Source organism: Gordionus sp. m RMFG-2023, chromosome 3 (genome assembly GCF_954871325.1).
Source record: "Gordionus sp. m RMFG-2023 chromosome 3, tfGorSpeb1-WG-v2, whole genome shotgun sequence".
NCBI lineage: Eukaryota > Metazoa > Nematomorpha > Gordioida > Chordodea > Parachordodidae > Gordionus > Gordionus sp. m RMFG-2023.
This window is the reverse complement of record NC_088777.1, coordinates 53,333,423-53,356,024: the sequence shown is the minus strand read 5'-3', so window position 1 is coordinate 53,356,024 and position 22,602 is coordinate 53,333,423. Positions and strand designations below refer to the sequence as shown.

General features: G+C 31.4%; 1 protein-coding gene across 1 annotated transcript in view; it reads left to right on the top strand.

The window, feature by feature from the left end:
• The window catches only part of LOC135927421 (uncharacterized), a 39,557-nt gene that overhangs the window by 15,857 nt on the left and 1,098 nt on the right, over nt 1-22,602 (top strand). Inside the window, exons 7-22 of the mRNA XM_065463399.1 lie at nt 729-918; nt 986-1,067; nt 1,216-1,299; nt 1,383-1,582; nt 6,472-6,688; nt 7,222-7,298; nt 8,317-8,461; nt 9,222-9,437; nt 11,592-11,690; nt 11,993-12,098; nt 12,267-12,350; nt 18,385-18,687; nt 19,470-19,561; nt 20,017-20,092; nt 21,765-21,914; nt 22,135-22,235. Coding sequence (XP_065319471.1) covers nt 729-918; nt 986-1,067; nt 1,216-1,299; nt 1,383-1,582; nt 6,472-6,688; nt 7,222-7,298; nt 8,317-8,461; nt 9,222-9,437; nt 11,592-11,690; nt 11,993-12,098; nt 12,267-12,350; nt 18,385-18,687; nt 19,470-19,561; nt 20,017-20,092; nt 21,765-21,914; nt 22,135-22,235 — 2,222 coding nt within the window. The remainder of the gene's footprint in view (nt 1-728; nt 919-985; nt 1,068-1,215; nt 1,300-1,382; nt 1,583-6,471; nt 6,689-7,221; nt 7,299-8,316; nt 8,462-9,221; nt 9,438-11,591; nt 11,691-11,992; nt 12,099-12,266; nt 12,351-18,384; nt 18,688-19,469; nt 19,562-20,016; nt 20,093-21,764; nt 21,915-22,134; nt 22,236-22,602) is intronic.

The window sequence follows — 22,602 nt, the reverse complement described above, 5'->3', positions numbered from 1 at the left end:
ACGATTTTTATTCAAGTAATTTACAATATATTTTTATATATTCAAAAAGCAAAACAAGTGCTCGTTAAAATGAAAATATATATTAATATATATATATTTAATTGCCTGGAGATATACAAATAAATTTCACTGAACTTTAAATATACAATTGAATTATTTAAGTATTTAAATATACAATGGCGCACAAGCAACACCAATCATATCATTTTTTAAACACTGGACGGGAGGACATTTCGGCCACCAGTCAATCCCAGAACCTCTATCCTGTACATTCAATAATATTACAACTTAATGTTCCAATTTTTTATTTATGATTGTTAATTATCATTTTTGGGTGTCGGCCACTGATATCGGCTAAAATAGCTCAACATGAGCCCTATACAATTACAGATACTAGCATATGGAAGAGAGGAATTTTTTTTGTTAATTACTAGGAATAAGAATCCAGTGATAAGCTTAGGATGGTAAATCCTATGAGGTTGGGAAGTAGGGATTTCAGGAATATGCCTTATATCAGATTAAATTGTAATAAACTTAAAAAACATAATTTGCGGGAATTTATGTGATCTGGCCAGAATCTAGTCTACGAAAATAAAAATAACCCCCGATATTTTAAAAATTCAAAACTTAAATATTTTTAAAACCCCCTACGAGATACATGCATTCTCAATAGTAACCTTGACTTGATTTATAAATGTGAAAATAATTTTATTGAAACGTATAACTAGACCCCGCAAATGGTCACGTATGCCGTCTTTGCCACAGCCAATGCTCCGGTGGGTGTAGCGGACAAGGCCCGCATTCCTGTTTTAGCTGCAAATACTTTAACTGGCGTGGTGAATGCGTACAGGTCTGCCCGGTTGGGTCGTATTTAGGTCCGTCAAATGTGTGCCTGCCCTGTCACGAAACCTGCATCAAGTATTTAATGATAAAATTTTAAAATGTTTTAAACTTTTAAATCCAAAAATGCAAAATAAATAAATAGATGCAACGGATCATTGCCACAAATGCGTGAAAATGGATGTCACGTTTGTGCGTTAGCCTACACCCTACCTAATAATAATACGGTATAAATGCTTTTTAAACCCCCCATTTTCTTTGAAACAGATTAAATTCATTATTCGAATGTATCTTTTTTCAATGATGTTTAATATAAATCATGTAAATAATGCGTTAATGACTAATATAATTTGTTAACACTTTTTTTTTCGAAAGATATGTATAAAGGATTTGTGCCCCGATGGATTTTATGACAAGGTTATACTCGATTCCGTAGAAAAATATGACAGACAGCCTAGGGTAACAAAATTTTTTTTTTTTTATTCTATGTCTATTTTCTGATTAAAATAAATCATTTTTTTGTTTATATTTAAACATGATAGGTATGCACCCCGTGTGAAGATGTTTGCGCCACTTGTCGTGGACCTGGTCCTTACGCCTGCAACCTTTGCGATTACTACACCAACCCCCATGACGCTCTTTGCACCAAACGCTGTCCCTTTAACGTTTACGGTGTTAGCGGGTTACCTAATGTAACGGATAAAGAACGGCATATCGTTGAGACGGTCCAACAGGCTACAGGGTAAAAACTCGTAAAAATTCATTCTCATATTGAATTTTTTTTTCCGTGAAACATCAAACGTTACCCACATTTTAACCCAACGTCTCCACTTTAGCTTTAACTTAAGCTATGTCCAATTTTTTGAAAGCACGATAGCTTAATATTTCTCAGAATTTTATTATATTTCCTAAATTTAATATTCATAATATCGATAAAATATGGCGTCCTAAATAGGTGGTCAAAGTATTTCGTGAGGTTTTTTTTTTAAAGTAAATTTGATAAGAGTTTTTTTTTTACCATGATCCATGATTGCTTGTAGGAGATTTTCGCACGTGTTTTTAAAAAAAAAATTCTTTGATTGGCGTGGCTTGCTTCGACCTTCGTGATTAAATTTGTGGGGCAAGCAATTACGGCTAGAGAACTGCAAAGTAATTTTTTCGCAACTTGAACCCGACCCGAGCCCGACCCGAATAAAATTTTGCAATTTAAGTTTTAATATTATAATAACCAAAAAAAAATTTATGTGTATTTATTCAGTTTAGCCACCTTAAATAAAAGTTTATTTGACGGCCATAATCTACTCAAGATATATATTAAGTTGCATTTTATTAAATTTGTAAAAAATATTATAAAACGATTAATATACAAGTATATTTAAAAATTATAATTATTATATAATACAATAAGCATCATTTATGCGAATATAGATATGATATAAAAGTTAATAAATATATACAAAATATAATGAACATATTATATTATATTGACCTCATCAATATCATTATCAAAATTATCACAAAGTGAATAATTATGATATATAAATAAAGAGGCGTCCAGTTTATCTGGCTTTAAACGAGTCCTTCTCTCCTCAAAGGCCCTACCAGCAGCTGAAAACGCCCTTTCACTGCTAGCCGACGAAGCAGGGATAGCCAGGAATTTAAGAGCTAAAATACTTAAATTTGGAAACTCATAATGGTTTGTTTTCCACCATTTTAAAATATTATCGTCATCAATACATAATTTCGGATCTAGGTATTTTTTTAGCTCGTCAACTTCGGCGCTAGCATCAGAATACGCATTGTCAGCCTCCCATAGAGAGAAGTCCAAAAACGTATCTACCACCTCTGTAGTTTCTTGAGAAAAAAATATTCATTAATAATATTAAGATATATATTTACTTTATTATTTTTTAATAAATAATTTTATTATTTGAGCACGAGTTAGATGGTGAGTTGTTTAAAGACTTTTGCTCAATCACATCTCTGTTGATTTTCTCTGCATTAATCAACGTGTTGATATGTTGACACAAATCTTTATAATGTTCCCGGGATAACATTTTCATATTCCCAAATTTTGGGCACAAAAACGTCGAAATTTGGTGGAATAAATCTATTTAAAATTTATCCACCAATATTTCCCGGCATCTTAATGAAAGCTGGTTTAGCTGATAGTTAAAGCTAGGATTAGCTAAAAAACTCAATATTTTATGATAACATAAAATAACTTTGTGAATAGTAGGTTTTAAATCACTCTCAAGTTCATCACTCGCAATTTTAAAAGGCGTCAGACACTTGATCAGATCCCTCATCATTTCAAAATCAATATTTTCAAGTCTAATCGACTCTCCTCTGGAATTGAGGATTTCCAATATGTCATTAAATTGATTAAAGATCGATTCAATCATATTCAACCTACTATTCCACCTAGTCTCAACACACATGTGGAGAGTTTTATCGAGGCGATTAACTAATCTAAAATGTAATGATATATTTTAATAAAAAGTTAATTTAACATACCCACTCTGTTTCATATACGTTACTAAACTTTTACAGTCATTAAAACATTGATTTATCTACGAACAAGATTCAATTTTTTTGTTATCAAAAGTATTTCTCAATACTGTATTTAATAGATGAGAAGCACAATTTAAACGCTTATGATTTTCAAAAGCTTTAACCATATTAGCTCCTTGGTCGGTAATAATTGGAATTTCCGATAAATAGGCCCTGCTGTATCCTGATACAAAGAATACATGGATTTTTATAAATATTTTTAATGAAATCAATACCTAAACAAGGTAAAATTTCTAATAATTTCCTTTTTGATATTTTCCCCTGTCTTTTTTTCCTCTTCAAATTTGCATGTAAACAATACAATTTTATTTAGTTTCCAGGAATCATTTATAAAATGAATTGTTAGAGTTACATATGATATTTTTTTATAATCATCAGTCCAAAGGTCTGTGGTGGCTATAAAAAATTATTAATAATTTAATCATATTTTCATAAATTTGTTACCAGCACATCGACCCTTTTTCATATATGAGTTTAATATAGGAAATAATTTATTGCGGATACCATCAGCAGTATCTACTAAATTTCTAGAAATTGTCGTAGGATTTGGAATGATGCTTTTAACATCAATATTTCCATATATTGAACCAATTTTGGCAAAATATTGGCAACAATCAACAAAGCCTTCCCCATGAATTGTATCAAATGATCTCAAATCACGTCCACAAAACATAGTAAGCACCTTTGTGTACTCTTTTTTCAATTTTGTACAACTTTTGAGTTTTTTCGGATCAGTACCAAAAAGACTATCAATTGTTAATTGTGTCTTTTTACTCTCTGCTGTTGTACTTGTATTTGTATATACACATTTATGTCTTTTAAGTTGATTTGTAAATAATTTAATAAGATCATATTTTATGTATAAATATCTAACCTATTGTTATTGAATTATATACATAAATAAATTTGCATATAATACAAATGACATAATTAAGCTTTTCTTTATTTTCATCATATATAAATGAAAATTTCTTCCATACATCGGATTTTCCATTAAGATTCTCCCTTACTTCATACTCTTTTGTCTTAATCTTTTCACCAATTCTTTTTAATTTTGCATCCATTGAGATAATTTTTTTAATATGGCTGTGTCTAAAATCTAAAAAAAATATTTAAAATGACTTTAATCAATTAGATTGAAATAAACAGAGTTGGGCAGTACTGCCGAATACTTGTATCTAAGATACATGATACAAGATCCCTTTATATCTTGTACTCAGTAGGGGTGGGACCAATACCAATATAATATTGGTTTACAATACCAATATAAACCAAAACCAATATATATTTAAATATTGGTATTGCTTTTACAACCAATACCAATTACCTAAATATATTGGTTTTGATATATTGTTTATATACAATTTTAACCAATACCAATACCAATATTAAAAATAACATAATTATTTGGGTTTATCGTGGATAATTATATCGTGGTATTTTTTTTAATTTAAATGCAAAAAAAACGCCATCTAGCGGATAGAATATTATCTTTCTACATTTATAAATATTTTAAAAAAAGGGTATAAGTAAATTGAAATTTTTTATAAAAGTATTGAATCTAAAATCTTTAATAGATAATTTTTTATATCTATTCAAACATTTATTTTTACTAATAAAGACTAATTAATTCTGAAAAGAATCTTGTATCTTTTTCATTTTCTTGACAAAAGATACAAATACAGATTCTTTTTAATATTCATGTTTTAAATTTTACATATCACATTATACATCTTATTTTCTTTGAGAATCTTGTATTAATTTCCTAAATTTTTTCTGCCATATTTTAAAATATTGACAACCAAAATTAGCTGGAAAATTTACAACTCATATTAAGGTAGATAGATAAAAAAATAATAATACCAAAACGAAATAAGTAAAGATTATATTTTATATATAAATGTAACTTAGAATATCATTACCAATTTTATATAATATTTTTTAATTTCTAGGATGATTAACATTTATGGTAGTGAAATTTAAATTATAGAAATAAGTTCCCCTGAATCAAATCCCAATCTTAAATTTTATATGGAAATTTTTTAAAACAAATGTTAAAAAAGACAATGTATAGGCTAGATAAATAATAAATAATGAATAAAACTTATCTTTAGTACATAAAATATGTCTTATCTTGTAATTCACGGGAAACACACAATTTAGGGATAAAATAGTTTGGTATCCGGTTGTTAGGTTTATAAAATAATAATTAATAATGACATGACATGTTAATATGATTGACATTTTAATCCTAAAATGTGATAAATATTAAATAATATGATTTTATAATTAATATTATAAATTATACTGACTATTTAAGATATTAATATTATTATTTATTTTCGGGTCAGACAGCTTTTACAACCCGACGAGCCCGAACCCGAGAAATTTTTTTTTGATGTCCGAACCCGGCCCGAGGCTTGGGTCGGGTCGGGCTACGGACAGCCCATGCAGTTCTCTAATGACGGCGATGCATTCATAATAATGCACTTGGAAGCGTCGTTGTTGAATGCAAATCAGCTGGTCCCGCCATTTTTGGTAACCCATACAGTAATTATTCTCATGTTAAAAACTGCCATTTAAATTGATAACTTGCTTCCCTATTATCTCGATGATAAGGCAATTCTTTGATAAAGTTTGCGCCAGACAGGAATAAATTGTCCTCTCGTTCAAAATTTTTAATAATGATATGGGTAATCAAAATGGATTCCCCAGCTGTTTTCATTGATGTACACTTTTAACGAGTGCATCGTCAGTCTAGGTATTATTATTATTATAATGTTATTGGAGGTAAGGCAAATAAAGAAATACTCCGATGCCAGTGGGATGCGATTAAATTCAAATTCAATTGTTATTTATACTTTTATATACTATTTGATTCTCCAAATCTCTAAATGGCTTACGACGATATATGTTATTCCGAAATTGAACCCATTTGCTAATCGAATAATTATGTTTGGTTATTTTGTTTAATTGGAATTTCGGACATAAATATACCTGTAAAGTTGTAACGTACCCTTAATATTATGGCCCATAATTTTTGAATACTCAATTTAGGTACGAAGCCCGTCGCCAGCTCGAGAGGCTGAGTCGGTGCGCTTGTCACGAGGAGTGCGGGACCCAGGTGTGTACTGGCCCTAGCCCGAAACAGTGCCAGACTTGTAGCCATTTCTCGGTGCGGATATTTAGGAAGAACGATACAAATACGAGCTTATCGGATGAAGGCATTGGTGCCAGTTATGACGATTATTTCAGTCTACAGTCAATGGCTCAGGTTATACATATTTAATATTGCAGAAAGATACTGATCTATGCTGGCTAATTATTTTTAGTTACGAATATTAATAATAAAATACAATTAATAAATGAATCCGCTATATACTCACTACACAAAGTCTATTATAATTTTTTTTATCATTAATTTCCATCACGTTTTCAATCGACAATGGAGAGTTTTCATTTGTCAGATTAACGTGATTTATGATTACTTTAAGCTCTTTCCATATTCCGGAATCATCGGGTTATAGAGTTTGACCTTAACCCTAATCGAATGCCAATCCCAAACCGACATCGATACAGTACTCGGAACCACCGATTAAAGTTCCTGCAGGGCCCATTAGCCCAGCTCGCAGGTTTGATCAGTGATTCACCTTCCTTTTTATCAGTTATAGCTTAGTTATGATAAGAAGAAAGGGTGTTCGTTAGTTTTTTTAATTATAACTAAAGCCATGCAAATCCAATGATTTTTTAATACTTACTATTTCATTTATTTTATGAATGTCTTCTCTTTTTTTTTGGAAATTGTAGTACGAATGCGTTTCCGATTGTCCTCCTTGGATGAACGATATCGAAACATTGGGCGATAGATTTATATGCCGATTATCGTAAGTCATTATTATTACGAACATGTATCCCTCATATATTACTTGAATGATATGATATAAATACTTTAATCCTGAGACGTTTTTTGGCGTTGTCAGTTTAACCTTTATTAGTTTATTAAAATTACTAATTGTAATTTCAAATGATTGCGTAAAATATAAATAAAATTATAAAAAATCAACTAACCTTAACAAATATGACAGTTAATTATATTTTTTTTAAAGTACAAAGGAAAATGAGTTTATATAATAACTACAGAACCATGAATAAATTTTGGAAAAAATAGATTGGCATATCTTTATAGGCCAGTGTTTTGGTTAGGAAGAAAAAAGTTTTCTTTAGAATTACTGGAAATTATAGATATTCCAAGTGTTGTTAAACAGCTCGTTTTGAGCCGATTTTTTAAAAACGGCTGACTCAATATTTGAGCTAGAAAAATATTGCCTAAGACCTCGAGATTTCGATAGTATATGTCTGGACCTTTTTTTTCCTTCTAGGAACAAGATCTTTAGGCTTTCGTAATATTTTCCTGAATGAAATATTGAGTTAGCCCTTTTTCAAGAGTCTTTTAACAACACTAGCATAATTCCTTCTATATTTCTTTCTAAGAAGAATAGTGCTCGTTGAAGTTTTCCGAAAGTCTATACGGCTTGGCCTACAACAAAAAGAATAATTCGAATAATTGTTCTATTCGTATCGTGCGAATCGAATAACACGTGTCGAAAATTTTTCTAAAATAAAAAATAAATTATATTATGCAAAATAAATTACAAACAGATGTGGATTAAGGATTCTACTAAAAATAATTGTCATTAGCATATCAAAATTTCCCCCCCCCTCCACTTTAAGTTTCTTAACAAGGTAGGTGAAGAGAATGATAATCTTAGGATGGAAAATCCTATGAGGTTGGGGAAACAAGGATTTCTATCAGCCGTATTTGTCGAAAGTGCTCCCTGCAAAATAGTGATTTTTACTTCTTTTTTTTTAAAATTAAATTAAATGTTTATAATTAAAATATAGGAGTGCCGAAGCCAGATCATCTACCGTTCTGCTGAACTCCTCTGCTGCGGTTCTCTTTACCATCCTCATATTGACTCTCATTACTTGCTTCATCTGGAGACGTTATAAGAAACGAATTACAACTGACAGTCTGATGAACAAAGAAGTAATTTACATTATTTGTTTAACAATCGATTTTTAAATGTACATGAATTCGACCGAGATTTATCGAGAATCAGTTTGTGATATCTCTCAAAAAAAGTAGTCAAGAAAAATGAACCAAATCTTTGCAGGAATATCGACATTGAAAAAGTTTTAATTACTATCACAAGTTTAAAAGTTGCAGCTGTATAATCCCATCAATCAAATAACAGCAAGTCACTCTTTTTTTGAAACGAGTCAATTACCCCGATTCGCAACGGTTTCGAAATTTTTTGAAAAACTATCTATATCCTTTATACGTAATTGAAATTACTTAACAAAAAGGTATTGGCAACATAAAAACTATTTATTTAGAAAATGTTTGCAGGTCGATTAATATATATCCCAGAGATTATAAATTGACGTAAATGTCTAATACATTCATCCTTATCTATCAGTTTTACCTTGTTAACTGTGGTGACCATTTATTTGCATTTAACTATCATGTTTAGGGTATATCAATCGATTTCACAACTTTTCTTATCGAGAAGTTTTACCATACCACCCGCGCTGGACAGAATAACCGATATAATTGTCATGGCTGTCTGCCCTTAATATTTTTTCCGCGGATAAAAAAAGAAACGTCTATACACTCTAATAGCGTTACTTTATAGCGTTAACATTATCTTTAATCCAAATCCTATTCCAGTATTTGACTTTAAAAAAGGAGGCTATTGTTATTATATCCTATTATTATGGAATTATTTTACTCTCATTTTCTAAAGTCGTTCTTAAACGAGGACGCGCTCATGCTGGACAAAGTCGCCGCTACGTACGGGATGGACGAAATTGATTCGGTTGATGACTACCTTAGCCGTAAGGACAAAATTCAATCCCCTACCCAAGACCCGACCCGGGAAGTTTGCATCTGTCCTATATTAAGGAAGCACGTCAAGTCTATGAAATTTGTTTCGCGCGACCTTCTCGCTGACTGTTATAAAGTAAACCTCATTTTTTTTTGTAAAGATTTAGGATTAGTCGGTGTTAATAGATAGTCTAGATAAATGACATTAGTACTGACATATACTGAAAAATCATTCATTAAGCGTGTTACGTACATTGAAATCAGTTGTAGAAAATGTCATTGACTGTATTATTTCTATTGAAAGACATTTCGTCTAAATGCCTTTCAATTATGGTTCCCTCAATGTATGCACACTTTTTAAATGCATTTTAATGAATGAATCATCAATCTAGGTTAGTATTAATGTCGTTGGGTTTGGTAGAGATTAGTTATACATGTCTGTTACGTTTGAAATTAATTACAAGGTCAAATTATATTATGTTAGAATCACATCATAGTATAATATAGGTGATTAAACTTTAAATATGTTTATTTTTTAAAGTATACTGTCAGGAATTTGATTTATATATTTTTTAAATTTTGTTTTTATTAATTTTTCTCGTGAAACAAAAAAGTAAAAGTCACGACACATAATTTTTTGCTATCGGGTTTCGTATTATAAAAAACAGATAAAGAAAACACATTTGTTTTTCTTTCTATACAAAAAAAAATATTCACCACTTATCAAATACTTTATTTTTTTTTTACAACAAATAAGTGAGAAAAATAATTACATGAAAAGAAGTTAAAAAAAAATCTACGATGATTAAATAATTTATCTAATTCCTGACAAGCCTTAAAGAAACTTTTATTCACCTGCGCCCAACAAGAAGCTACTCCAAGGACGCCTCTTATGCAAGTTCCATTAATTCGGTAGAGATTTTTACCGGAGGTATTCTTGTTTGGGATCTTGCTACTATGTTGTCTACCGGTTTCGATTCCATCATGACCGTCTCTCTCGATACTATCCTCGTCACTGCCTTGTCTATCGCTGTCAGTCGCTCGCACTTGCGCCGTTTGTCATGAACTGTCCATCACCTACCTGTTTGTACTGGAACTATTTGTTACAGTGTGGCCATTACCCCTCGTGCTGGGGCCATTGCCTATTATTCTGTTCCCCTGCATGGGACTATTTGTTTATATGGTAATCCGCGTGACAATGGTAGCCATTTTTATATCTTGAGATGGTCTTCCTGTTTGGGGAATTTTATGCATCTGTCGTTATCGACGGACCTCCCTGGTCAGGGCATATTGGGCATCTGTCCTTGTTATCGAACAAGCGAGAGCGGATTGACAACGGTAGACAAAGCAGTGACGAGAAAGTATCTAGAGAAGGCGGTCATAATGGAGTCGTAACCGTTAAGCAACATAGCAGCGAGACCTCCAAACCATGCGTTAGTAAACGAGAATCCATCTGGCAAAAAAAAATCTCTACCTAATTAATGGAACTTGCATAAGAGGTGTCCTTTGGAGGAGCTTCTTGTTGGGCGCAGTCGATTTTTTCGGGGAGGGCTTGTCAGGAATTTGATTTATATATTTATTTTTCTTATCAATGTACGATTATTTTTCTCGCTTATTTATTCTTAAAAAAAAAGAGTTTTTGATAGTTGTTAAAAAAAAGAAAGAGTTTTTGTATAGAATAATAAAAAACAAATGTGTTTTTTGTTTATTTTTTTTTATTATAATAAATGATCGCTAAAAATTATGTGTTGGACTTTTTTACTTTTTTTTTGTTTTGCTAGAAAAATTAATAAAAATAAGATTTCAAAGAAGAAAAAAAAATGAAAATAAAATAAAATAAGAGAGACTGCCTCGTAAAAGAAATAAGAATAAGAAAATTTGGTGTTGTTTAAACGGCTCGTTTTGAGCCGATTTTTTAAAACGGCTAACTCAATATTTCATTCAGAAAAATGTTACTCAAGCCTGAAGATTTTGCTTGTGGAAGGAACAAAGGTCTAGATATATATTATCTGAATCTCGAGGGTTAGGCATTTTAAAAAAAATCTGCTCAAAATGAGACGTTTAAACGACACTAAGAAAACGACGCTACATTGAAAAATCTAAGTTAAATTAAGAAATTATAAATGTCAGGGAAAATGAAAGATTCCAGTTAAAAGGTATTGCAAAAGAAAGTGAGTTGCAAAATTATAAATTGTTTAATAATTCATCCCATTATTCCGCTATTTTGCCTCTCATTTCCCCTCCCACCTCCAATTCATTTTACGCGATTGTACGAATATTTTCACTTAAGGCGACTTGGTATTATCCTTCCTTGGTAAAAAGCCATCATAAAGTTGGCGTAAAAGTTTTCCGCAAGACGGTCCCGCTTCATCTCAAAACGGAATTGATGGTTTATAATTATTTTTTGAAAATTTTTTTTTAACCCTCTTAGTGTGCCAAGATTTATCAAAAATATTTGTATTAATAATTTTAAGTAGCTTTTAAATTCTCACGGCTAATATAAAATTTGTGCCAAATAAATATTCTTAACCCCCAAAGATTTGACCAAAACAGGTCAGAAGTGTTTTACTTCTTTTGGCCATAGCTTAGGGAGGTAATAATCGTTTACAGTAATTTTAATTTGCTAAGTAACTTTACTTTTGTCACCCCCAAAAATTTTAATTGATTTGTTTTATATATCGTTTTTTAAAGACATTGAAAAGTCTTTTAAGGGGCCACTTCAACGGTAACCTGAATCAAATCAACGGCACTGATAGAAACGATACCTTGGCCAGGGTTCCCAGCGGATACCTTAGAAGTTTAGCAAACCTAGGAAATTTTTTTTTGATTGTTTATATTTATGAGGTGATCTCGTTTTTTTGACACCAAGTAAATCACTTCCAGTTTTCTATGATAAGGGATATATTTCCACAAGATATTTTTTATGATAATTTAATGATTTTTTTTTTTTACCGTGTTATTTTAGTTATCGAAAAAATGGAGCAAAATGTCGCGAATAACTCTCAATCGGCCTCCTTGGTTCATGTGTACGGAATATTGGTTAAGAAAGGTTTTTTAGAAAGAAATATATTAATATAATCGGCAATAGTCAATGAGATATAATAATACCTAGACTTGACGATGCATTTGGAAGCGTCGTAGTTGAAATGCAAATCAGCTGGGCCCGCCATTTTCGGTAAACCCATACAGCAATTATTCTCGTGTTAGAATCTACTAACTACTAAATTGATAACTTGCTTTCCTTATTATCTCTCTGTGATCAGGCAATTCTTTAATAAAGTTTGCGTCAGACATGGGAATAAATTTGGCCTCTCGTTTAAAATTTTTTTTAATAATCATATGGGTAACCAGAATGGCGTCCACAGCTGTTTTTCATTGACGTACACTTTTATCGAATGCATCGATCAGTCTAGGTATTATTATATGTCATTGCTGGTAGTAGAGCCAAATTAAAAACCTCATGGAAATAGTAAACTTTCTTTTGTGTAAATTTTTTTTATTATTATATTTATATCACTCCTCATGTAAAATATAATCCACCAAAATTTTTTTAAAATTTTATATTTGAGTGTTAAATTTCGTTAAAATAAATTTTAAACCTGTTTCATTTTTACGTTTGACCAAAAAAAAAACAGTTTTGTTTTTTATATCGTTTTTTTTACATTCCCTAAGAAGTCGAAATTCATTTTTTTAAAAAAATAATAAATATGTTTTAATTTGAATTTCCTAATTTTTTTAAACGATGATTCCATAGAAATCAATATCTTCTTAAACCTTTTTCATCTTAAATTTTTAATCTTAAGGAGGTGGGGTACCCCGAGTATTTTTGCGTGAACATTCCATGGCTTCCATTTATTAAACGCATGGCACATATATGTATAACAATCATAAAATATTATAATATAAGTGCGATGGGAGTAAGGATGTGAATAGATCGGATTTTTGTGAGCTATAAAAATAATGGTAATAATGGACGTCTTTATGCATCATATCATGTATATATTCATGTGTGGGACTTTCTTTCTGGCGCCAATTTTTGATTGAGTTTGATACTTTTAAAAATTTTATTTGTAATATGGCGCCAACCTTGGCAATATTTATTTTATTTAAACCTTGAAAACGTATATGTATAATTAACGAATATTTATGATACAGGGGCCAACTGGTCTATTGGGGGGTGGTGGTATATATATATTGTAAATTATTTAACAGAAGGTCAAATGATCAGGTAGTGTTGAAGGGGGAAGGGGAGTTATGGTGACACATGCTCCCCTACGTTTGGGAGGGGCCTCTGGGGACGAGTGAGATGCTGAAGGTCTCGTTGGCCATTGTGCTCAGAATAATATCTAAAACTAGGGTATAAATTGGCGACCTCCTATTGGTAACATCGAATAGACATGATTCATATCTCTATTGCATAGTAAATATATATATATTTAAAATTATGCCATTAATAATGAAATAATTATAGCGATGTTTTTATAATGTACAAATTAAGAATCGGAACAAGTAATTTATTTTAAATAATAATCGTACAAAATAATAGATCGCGTATACAACGATATTTATGAAGATGTTTAATAGAAAACCAATCGAATATTTACATCTGGATTGTAAGCATAGATTTTATTTTGGCTAATTGTCTAAAGGTCTATTTTACATTATATTATATGTATTTGTTAATAATTGATGGTATTTATTTAAAAAAATTCACGGGCACACACATAAAAAAAATATATTTAATTGGATAAATTGCGAAATATATATTCGTATTTTACATATATATATATAAAATAGTCAGGGCTATTAAAGAGCGGCGCTCCGCTACACTTTTTCAAAAACTGACTGATTCAGTAGCGGAAGTGGGAGCTATCTCCTTTTGAGAAGGGAGAACGAGAGCTAGCTACAAGGAGCGTTAATAACGGAAAATAATGTTTATAAATAAAATATAAAAAAAAAATTCTAAGATTTTAATTTAACGATTTTAGAAACCTCACCCAAAAATGTTAAATACATCTTCGGTTTTTCTGTTAAATTTGCGATCTTCCAACCCTTTATCTCGCAGGCATAAGTGACGCTATTAAACGTTGATCCATTACTTATTTGAATATAGGCTTTAGATACATTACAATTTTGATAGTTTATTTAAAATTTATTTATATATAAATATTTGGTTGAACGTAGGATATTTTCCGGTTAATGGCTATTATTGCGTGGTACTACTTACACTATGCCTAAATTAAAAATGTATAATTTCCCACATTTTATACCTTTGACCAAATTTTTCTAAGGAAAATGGTGGTCTATCCCCGAGCCAAGTTGTAATCCATGTATTGCACAAAACTTAGTAGCATATCTTTAGCGCCCCATTAGATAACAAGTAAAACGCGCCACTGCCACATTTTCTTCCTTGCAGAATGGACGGGTGCTGATTCTTCGGACTATTTTATGAACATCCGAATGCCCCATGTACGGCCCTGATAAGCCCAATGTTTGGCATTTGCGCCATAAAGCTTGTGAATAGTGAAAATAACATCTAAAATACATGTATATTAATATATTAAACTAAATGAACCCGGAAATACATCCTTGAGAGCAGAAATCGCCGCAATTTCAAAATCCGTTTGCGCCATAGAAGGATTAAACCTTATACCGTTGTCGGCACAAAATCCTGCAAGCACTTTCAATACCTTTGCGCATGTATCCTTATTTTTGTTTTTGGCAAAAGAGCATTCACAATGGGTAATCATCACCTCGTGATACATCACGTGAATAACATGGAGCTGATAATATAAACTAGGAGCGGAATAAAATGTTCCGTCCATGTATATGCTATCAGCTCTCTCCGCTAATCTTAACATACACGCTGTCCCAAACATGATTATTTTATTATTATCATTATATATTTAAAAACGGCTCTCCCCGCTGTGAGGTATATTATTCGGGGGTTAAATGGATATCCTCCACAGAATGAGGTAATATAGGAACGATATATTTTTAGAATCATATCAATTGTCGTTTTGATAGAAACAAACGAAGGAATAGCTTTCTGAATATTCTGCGATATAGCTCAACGAGCATCGAATCTCCATGGCCTTTTCATGAATCGTCAATCTCGTCTCCAGTGAATTTTCGGCAAATTACAGTTTCGATGACCTCTCTAAGTCCTAAATTTTTCAAAAAAAAATTATGTTCATGTTGATGAGAATACCCTCACGTGATAGTATACATCCGGCCAGGCCACGATTATAGCGAAAATCGTTAAGTTTTACGACGAAAATCCCAACAGTCGCAGAAAATTTTAAAGACAATTTTAATTAGAAAACTCAAAAAGGACATTTTAGAAAGATAAGAATGCTGCCTATTTAACTTGTAGAAAAAGGTGTGGCATCAACATGTGACATTTTTTTTTTGAAAAACTTAGGACTAGAGAGGTTATCGAAAAAACTGTAGTTGCAGAAAATCCCACCGGAGAGACGAGAGTGACGATTTATGAAAAGGCCATGGAAGTTCAATGCTAGGATAGCGTGGATATCGCAGAATATCCAAAAGCTATTCCTTCATTTGTTTCTATTAAAAACCAACAATTGATTGGATTTTAAAAAAAATATCGTGTTTTATTAACCTCATTCTATGGAGGATATTTATTTAACCCTCAAATATACTTTAACTAAGCCGGGGGAAACAATTTTTAATTCACACTGATAACAATAAATTAATCATGTTAGGAACAGCTTGTATGTTGATATTAGCCGAGAGAGCTGATAACGTATATATGAACATAACATTTTATTCTGCTCCTAGCCTTTAATTATCAACTCTAGTCTTATTCGTGTAATGTATCACAAGGTCATGATACCTATTGTTTATGCCCTTTTTGCCAAACAAAAATTAAGGAGACATATGCAAAGGTATTAAGAGTGCTCGTATAATTTTGTGCGGACAATAATACATGGCTCAATCCTTCTATGACCCAGGCGGATTCTGAAATCGAAGCCATTTCTGCTCTTAAGTATGTATTTCCGACAATGGCCATAAAAGGTTCTAATTTTATCTCCACAAGCTTTATGGCGCAAATGCCAAACATTGGGCTTATCAGGGTCGTACGCGAGGCATTCGGCTTGCTTGACTAATGGGCGCTAACGATACTTTGCTACTAAGTTTTATGCAATTATTACATGGATACAACTTGGCTCGGAGATAGACCACTATTTTCCTTAGAAAATATGGTCAATGGTATAAAAGATGCTAAATTATATATGTTTTTAATTTAGCTGTAAAGAGTAAGTGGGACCACGCACTATAACAACCATCTGGATGGGTTCCATCATGCCCCAAACCCGGAAAATATCTCACGCTCATCCAAATATGTTTATTACATTAATAAATTTTTACTATCAAAATTGTAATGTATCTAAAACTTATTGAAATTTAATGGATCGACGGCTAATCGCGTTAATTACGCCTACGAGTCTCAAATTTAACGGATATTAAACCGAAGAAACCCAAAAATGTTTTAACATTTTTTGGGTGAGGTTTCTATTAAAAACATTATTTTCAGACTTATTAACCCTCCTTCTTAAAAGTAGCTAGCTGTGTTCCTACCTTCTCAAAAGGAGCAAGCTCCCGCCTTGACACTAATTTTTTTTTTATATCTGTTCCCCGTAAATTTTTTAAATAAATGGCCATATCGTTTTATATTTTTTTTTACTAACAAATACATGAAATAATATAATGTACTTTAAACATTTAAATTAAAAATTAAATCTTAGCCTACAATTGCAATGTAAATTTTCGCTAGTTCTGTTTAACATAGAGATGAGGAAAGAAAGAAAGAAGGAAATAAAAGTTTATAAAATGCGATCTATATTTTGTATGATATTTTTTTTTTAAATAAATTATTTATTCCGTCTCTTATAATTATACGTTGTATAAAATGGCTTATTATCATTTTATTAATTATTGGCATAATTTTTATAAATTCCGTGTCTTGATTTTAAAGTGCTGAAGTCATTTACCAAAAAAAAAGAATACTTTGAGGCAGCGCCATCTTATCTTGTTTAAGCATTTTTTTATGGATGGCATTATGAGTGACCTTAAATTCATAGTGTGGGCGATTTAACAGCTGACAGTTTTTTTAAAAAAAATCTGTATTTCTTAGATTTATTATTTATGAATTGAAATTAAAATAAAAAAGTAATATTGAAAAAAAAATTGGTCTCATAAAACAGATTTTTTAAAATCTATCAGCTGTTAAATAGCGAAATTCAAGGTAACCTTCAAATAGTACTTTTTTTTCCACGGAGGAATTCCTTCAATTTTTTTTCTCTCTCTAAAAATATACATTTTATGAGGCTCAAATATCATAAGTAAGAATATTATAAAAATTAAAACAACTAAAAAAAAATTTGTCTTTATATCGGTGAGAAATTCCGAGATGTCGTGACGGGTGCCCGTCTATTTCAAGTCTGTCATTTTGATCACTCCTGCCTTTGTGAGCTATGGGTCAAACCCGAGCATGCGCCGGAAAGAAATTTTCTCGCATATTTAAATATACGATGCATTATAACAAAGTCCTTTCTTGCATTTTTGTATGGATAACTTACAAAAAAAAAATTGCGTTCCTATTACGCCATTTTTCCATTTTGCAGTACCTTATGATTATAGTTATACATATATGTTGTGTTCTGTGTTTAATATTTAATATAGGAGAATTACGGAAGCGTTTACACCAAAATAATTCACGTGGTTCCCCGACCTTAAATCGAGGGACCCCTTCTTACCTCCAATAAGAGTAATGACATACGTCTATCAAAAAAAAAACTTTAGTCAAAATTCTCGCAAAATGGAATTTCCCGTTTTTTTTGGGAGGAACACATATTTATTTATTTTTTTGAAATTTATTTCATTAATATAAAATTCTAAGGAATGTGATGATCTAAAGTAAAATGAAAGAAAAACGACATTTACCCCCCCCCACCACCACCATATTGAAATTTGAAGGACGTTACCTTAAAATTTACTTGGGTTGTAACTTGATGAAGAGTTCCCCTTTTTATTTTCGCGCAACTATCAAAAAATAGGTAAGCATGACCGCTCCACAAAATCGATTCGGAATCTTGATTTGGCGGAAAAATTACTCGACCCACTAATCCCGATAACCTTTGTTTGCCAGGGAAACGGACCGGCCTTAGGACCTTTTCTTCGTCGGTTCGGTTTGTGCAGTGGGCCGCGCTCGACCGATCCTTCCCACATGCGGAAGCTCGCTGCCCGCGATGTTTTAGCCGATCCCATGCCCAAGTGGTTCTCCCAACTGGCCTCCGGTATGGAGTACCTGGCTCGGAAAGGGATCATCCACGGTTGCTTGAGGGCCGAGTGCATTTATAGTGAGTCTCCTATATACTTTAGTTATTACAGACATTCTCGACGAAGTGTATCACGTGCACATATTTTTTTACAATAGTCAGTCAATAGTACTTATTTTTTAAAATAAATAACGTATATCATAAACCAGACACTTTTCTTGTTCTTTAAAAAGGTTCCAGATCTTAAATTTTTCCTAATTCCGATTCCAAACTAGGATCGGTTCCTGGAATTAAAAGAGAGGTCTCGTTTCAGTTTCTAGAAATTCTAGGTGATTTTTTATTTCCTGTTATTAGGTTTGACTTTGTTCCCTAGGATTCTGGTTTTTAACGCTGCTTTTATAGTTTTATTAATGTTATCAAACACCGCTCAAACAAATATTAACCAAGTCCGATATATCGCCAAATAATGGGGGAAAGATTTTGGCCCTCTTCTAGCCAAACCGGCGAGATTTAGGAAATATTCGTTTAGCTTTTAGTCTCGCTCGGTTAAACCACCCGTTTAACCCGATATTTTTAGCCAGAAAAAAAATACGGTTCTAGACCTTTGTACCATCTACAAGCAAAATCTTCGGTCTAGCGTAATAATTTTTTCTAGGTAAAATCCAGCCGTTTAGCAACACACTAGGTCTTGATATTATAATAACTGAAGATCTGCAAAAGTAGGATCGGGCCGGGCTTGAATAATCAGGCCAATATTAACTTCTATAAACATATTGCAAATTTGTCGCCGGATATTTAAAAGTTTATTTTATTTTTAAATTTTTATATATCTTTTCATGTTTTCAAAACCTAATCGAAAAAAGTGTATAACGTAGACCACATCAAAATCGATGATTACTATTACAACCTTCTCGTCGATTTTAAGTCCTCTCAACTTCGTCATCAATATATACAAGTTTATACCAAAATGATTTTTCCTTTTATATATTCATAATCCACTCTAGAAGTGGATAAATAACTTATTTATAACCCAATATTATTATATAAATGTAAAAACTAGATTTTTAAAAATAAAAATATTGAATTTTTACCAAACAAAGTTAATAATAGCTCTGTTTCAAAATTGATTAATTAAGCTTTTCCTATTATTTTGATTTTTAAACTTTGATGTTGATTTTCTCATTTTTAAACATTTGTGCAAGTGGAACACTCCAATTCTAGGCCGACGATAAGTTTATTATATTTTTTTGGAACTGATATATATCTAAAAAAAAATGTTGTAATTTTTTTTTCATGGCTTTTTAAAAGATGAATAATTTTATTTTTATTATCGTTTTTTAGGTGATTTTTTTAAAAAAAATTAGAAATAATTAAATGGTTAATTATGTTTTGGTAAAAAAAAATTTACAGGAATATTACAGATGGCTACCTATGGAGAGCTTGGCGGGATGCGATCTAAGCCACGAGTCCGACGTTTGGGCCTTTGGTAATTTAGTTATTCATTCATTAAAGAAAAAGTTTTTTCGCGGGAGATTTTTTTTATGAAGTTTATCTTAGGTAGGAAATGATCTCACGTTTTAAAATGTCGAGTTAATTTAGATGACTTTCCAATATATTTCGTTGGTTTCGATATCGAAATTCCCATTAATCAATTTCATCGCCCTTAAAATATATATGAATGATAAATAATGTTTATAAAGCCCCAAAAAATTTTATAAATCGAAAATTATAAGTAAATAAAAAAATAGTTTTCAAAACTCTGAAAAAGGTCAATTAATTAAAAATAATAAATTTTGGTTTTCTTTTTATTTTATACAAATTGAAAACAAAGAGTTAAATAATAACAATCTCCCCTTTGCTTCAAGTATAAAAATATATTTATTTTATGGACTAATGTCGATATCTAATTGACACTCACTACGTATACGCGTAATAATATAAAACGCGTTTCGATCCCAGCCCTGGTATTTGGAAAATTTTCTAAAACCGAAATCTTATTGGGACCCTTACTTACTATATTCGAATTTAATAAGAAATATCAATATTTTGCACTTGGGGCGTTCTTCAAGTTGTAACGCTCTAATTATATGTGCACCCCAGAGTTAATGTATTGACCGATCAACCATTCTTTCAATTGACCAATTTTTGACAGGTCAAATTCAAATATATGTTTTTTTAAAGACAATATTAACCTTTTAATTTTTTTTTAAGAAAATTAACTTGTCATTCGATAAGTAATGCTTCGCTCTCTGTGGCAGGGAATTGTTCTGATTCTTATTCGACATTATAATTTTCTTTAATATTTTGTCGAGGTCCTCAGTCGATTGTTTTAGTGAGAATATTAAACCAAATTAACCAATTTCCTTCTTGAAGAAGATGTAGAAATAGGAATCGTTAGAAGAATGCCACTTCTATTAATGGGAATGGTGAGCAAAGTCGATTCCACTAACTTGAGCTTGGAATCTGATTGCTTCTTATGGAATTTACCGCTTTTTCACAAAATCTGCAATTAAAGGTGCCGCCTTTACTTCTGAAATTTATGGCATCGCCTGATTGCAACCTTCGTAAAATGCCGAATTCTTGTATTATGTATATGTATATCACGCACATCATTTATAAACTCACTACTAATAAGATGCCCCTCTTGATATTGGGCACCCAATAAATAAGCAGCTTTGTGATCACGTGTATTTATATCGTTTTTTCAGGTCAAATACCTCCGGTCACGTGACCGGCCAACCATGGTAGAACCTTATCACAAATCCTATTAAGCAAATTTATTGTTTGCGCTGAAAGATGACTTTTGCACATTTAAAAATTTATTCATTAGCCACAAAAAAAAATCTAGAATAAACCGAGTAATTTCCGGAAAATATTTGACGAACCCGAAAATTGTCTTAACCCAAACTCTTGTTTTTTTTAACCAAGCATAACCGCTGGTTGTTCACAACCCATTTTTGTACATGTTTGCTCGTAGATTAGGTTAGTCTAATTTTCTTATACCTCCGCGGATTGGTTGTTAGAATCCTAGGTTTTCACAAAGTCGGTCATTACAATTTTCATTTTTTTAAAAAAAAAATAGGCAATATATATGAGTGATTCGGGTGGTGGTAGTGACGATACCTTAAAAATAATAATTTAATTATAAAAAAAAATAGGGGTGACAATTTGGGAAATCTTATCCTTCGGTCAAGTTCCTTACCTGGGCATGGAAAACGTGGAGGCCTACAACGAAGAAATCGCTGGCGGTTATCGATTACCTCAACCCATATTCTGTGGCGTCAATCTTTACCAACTCATGATTCGATGTCTCATATTAAAATATAAGATTACTACCGAAAAAAATTATATATATATCGAGATTCAAATTTATCTTTTCATTAGTGCATGGTGATTTGATTTCCTTATTTATGCTTTATATTACTTGATTCTTCGCCAACTTTTATGCCCAAAAAAAAGAGATAAACTTCTTTTTTTCGTAATGACTTAAAATTATTTTTTTTTAAACATGTGTCGTTAAATTTATAGGTTGGTTACAATACAAAGAAATAAGACCGACGTTCAAAGAAATAAATAAAACTTTGATCGAATACGCGAAACATCCCGACAAGCATTACAGGGTTGACCAGGTTTTTAAAAAAATATTCGCGTTTCATTTATCGCAAAGGAAGGGGATGCCAGAAAAATAATTTAATGATATACTCCCTTTTTTATAGAGATACTATCAATCATAGGTATTTTAATAGTCTTTAATAACTATATAGGAACTTCTTTATCTATTATTTACCTTGGTTATTGGGGTTGGAGACAAAACGCATGCATACAAAAATAAAATTAGTATACCACCTGTGTAAGTTATTACAATAACCAGGGGATGCCAGAAAATATAATTTAATGATATACTCCCTTTTTTATAGAGATACTATCAATCATAGGTATTTTAATAGTCTTTAATAACTATATAGGAACTTCTTTATCTATTATTTACCTTGGTTA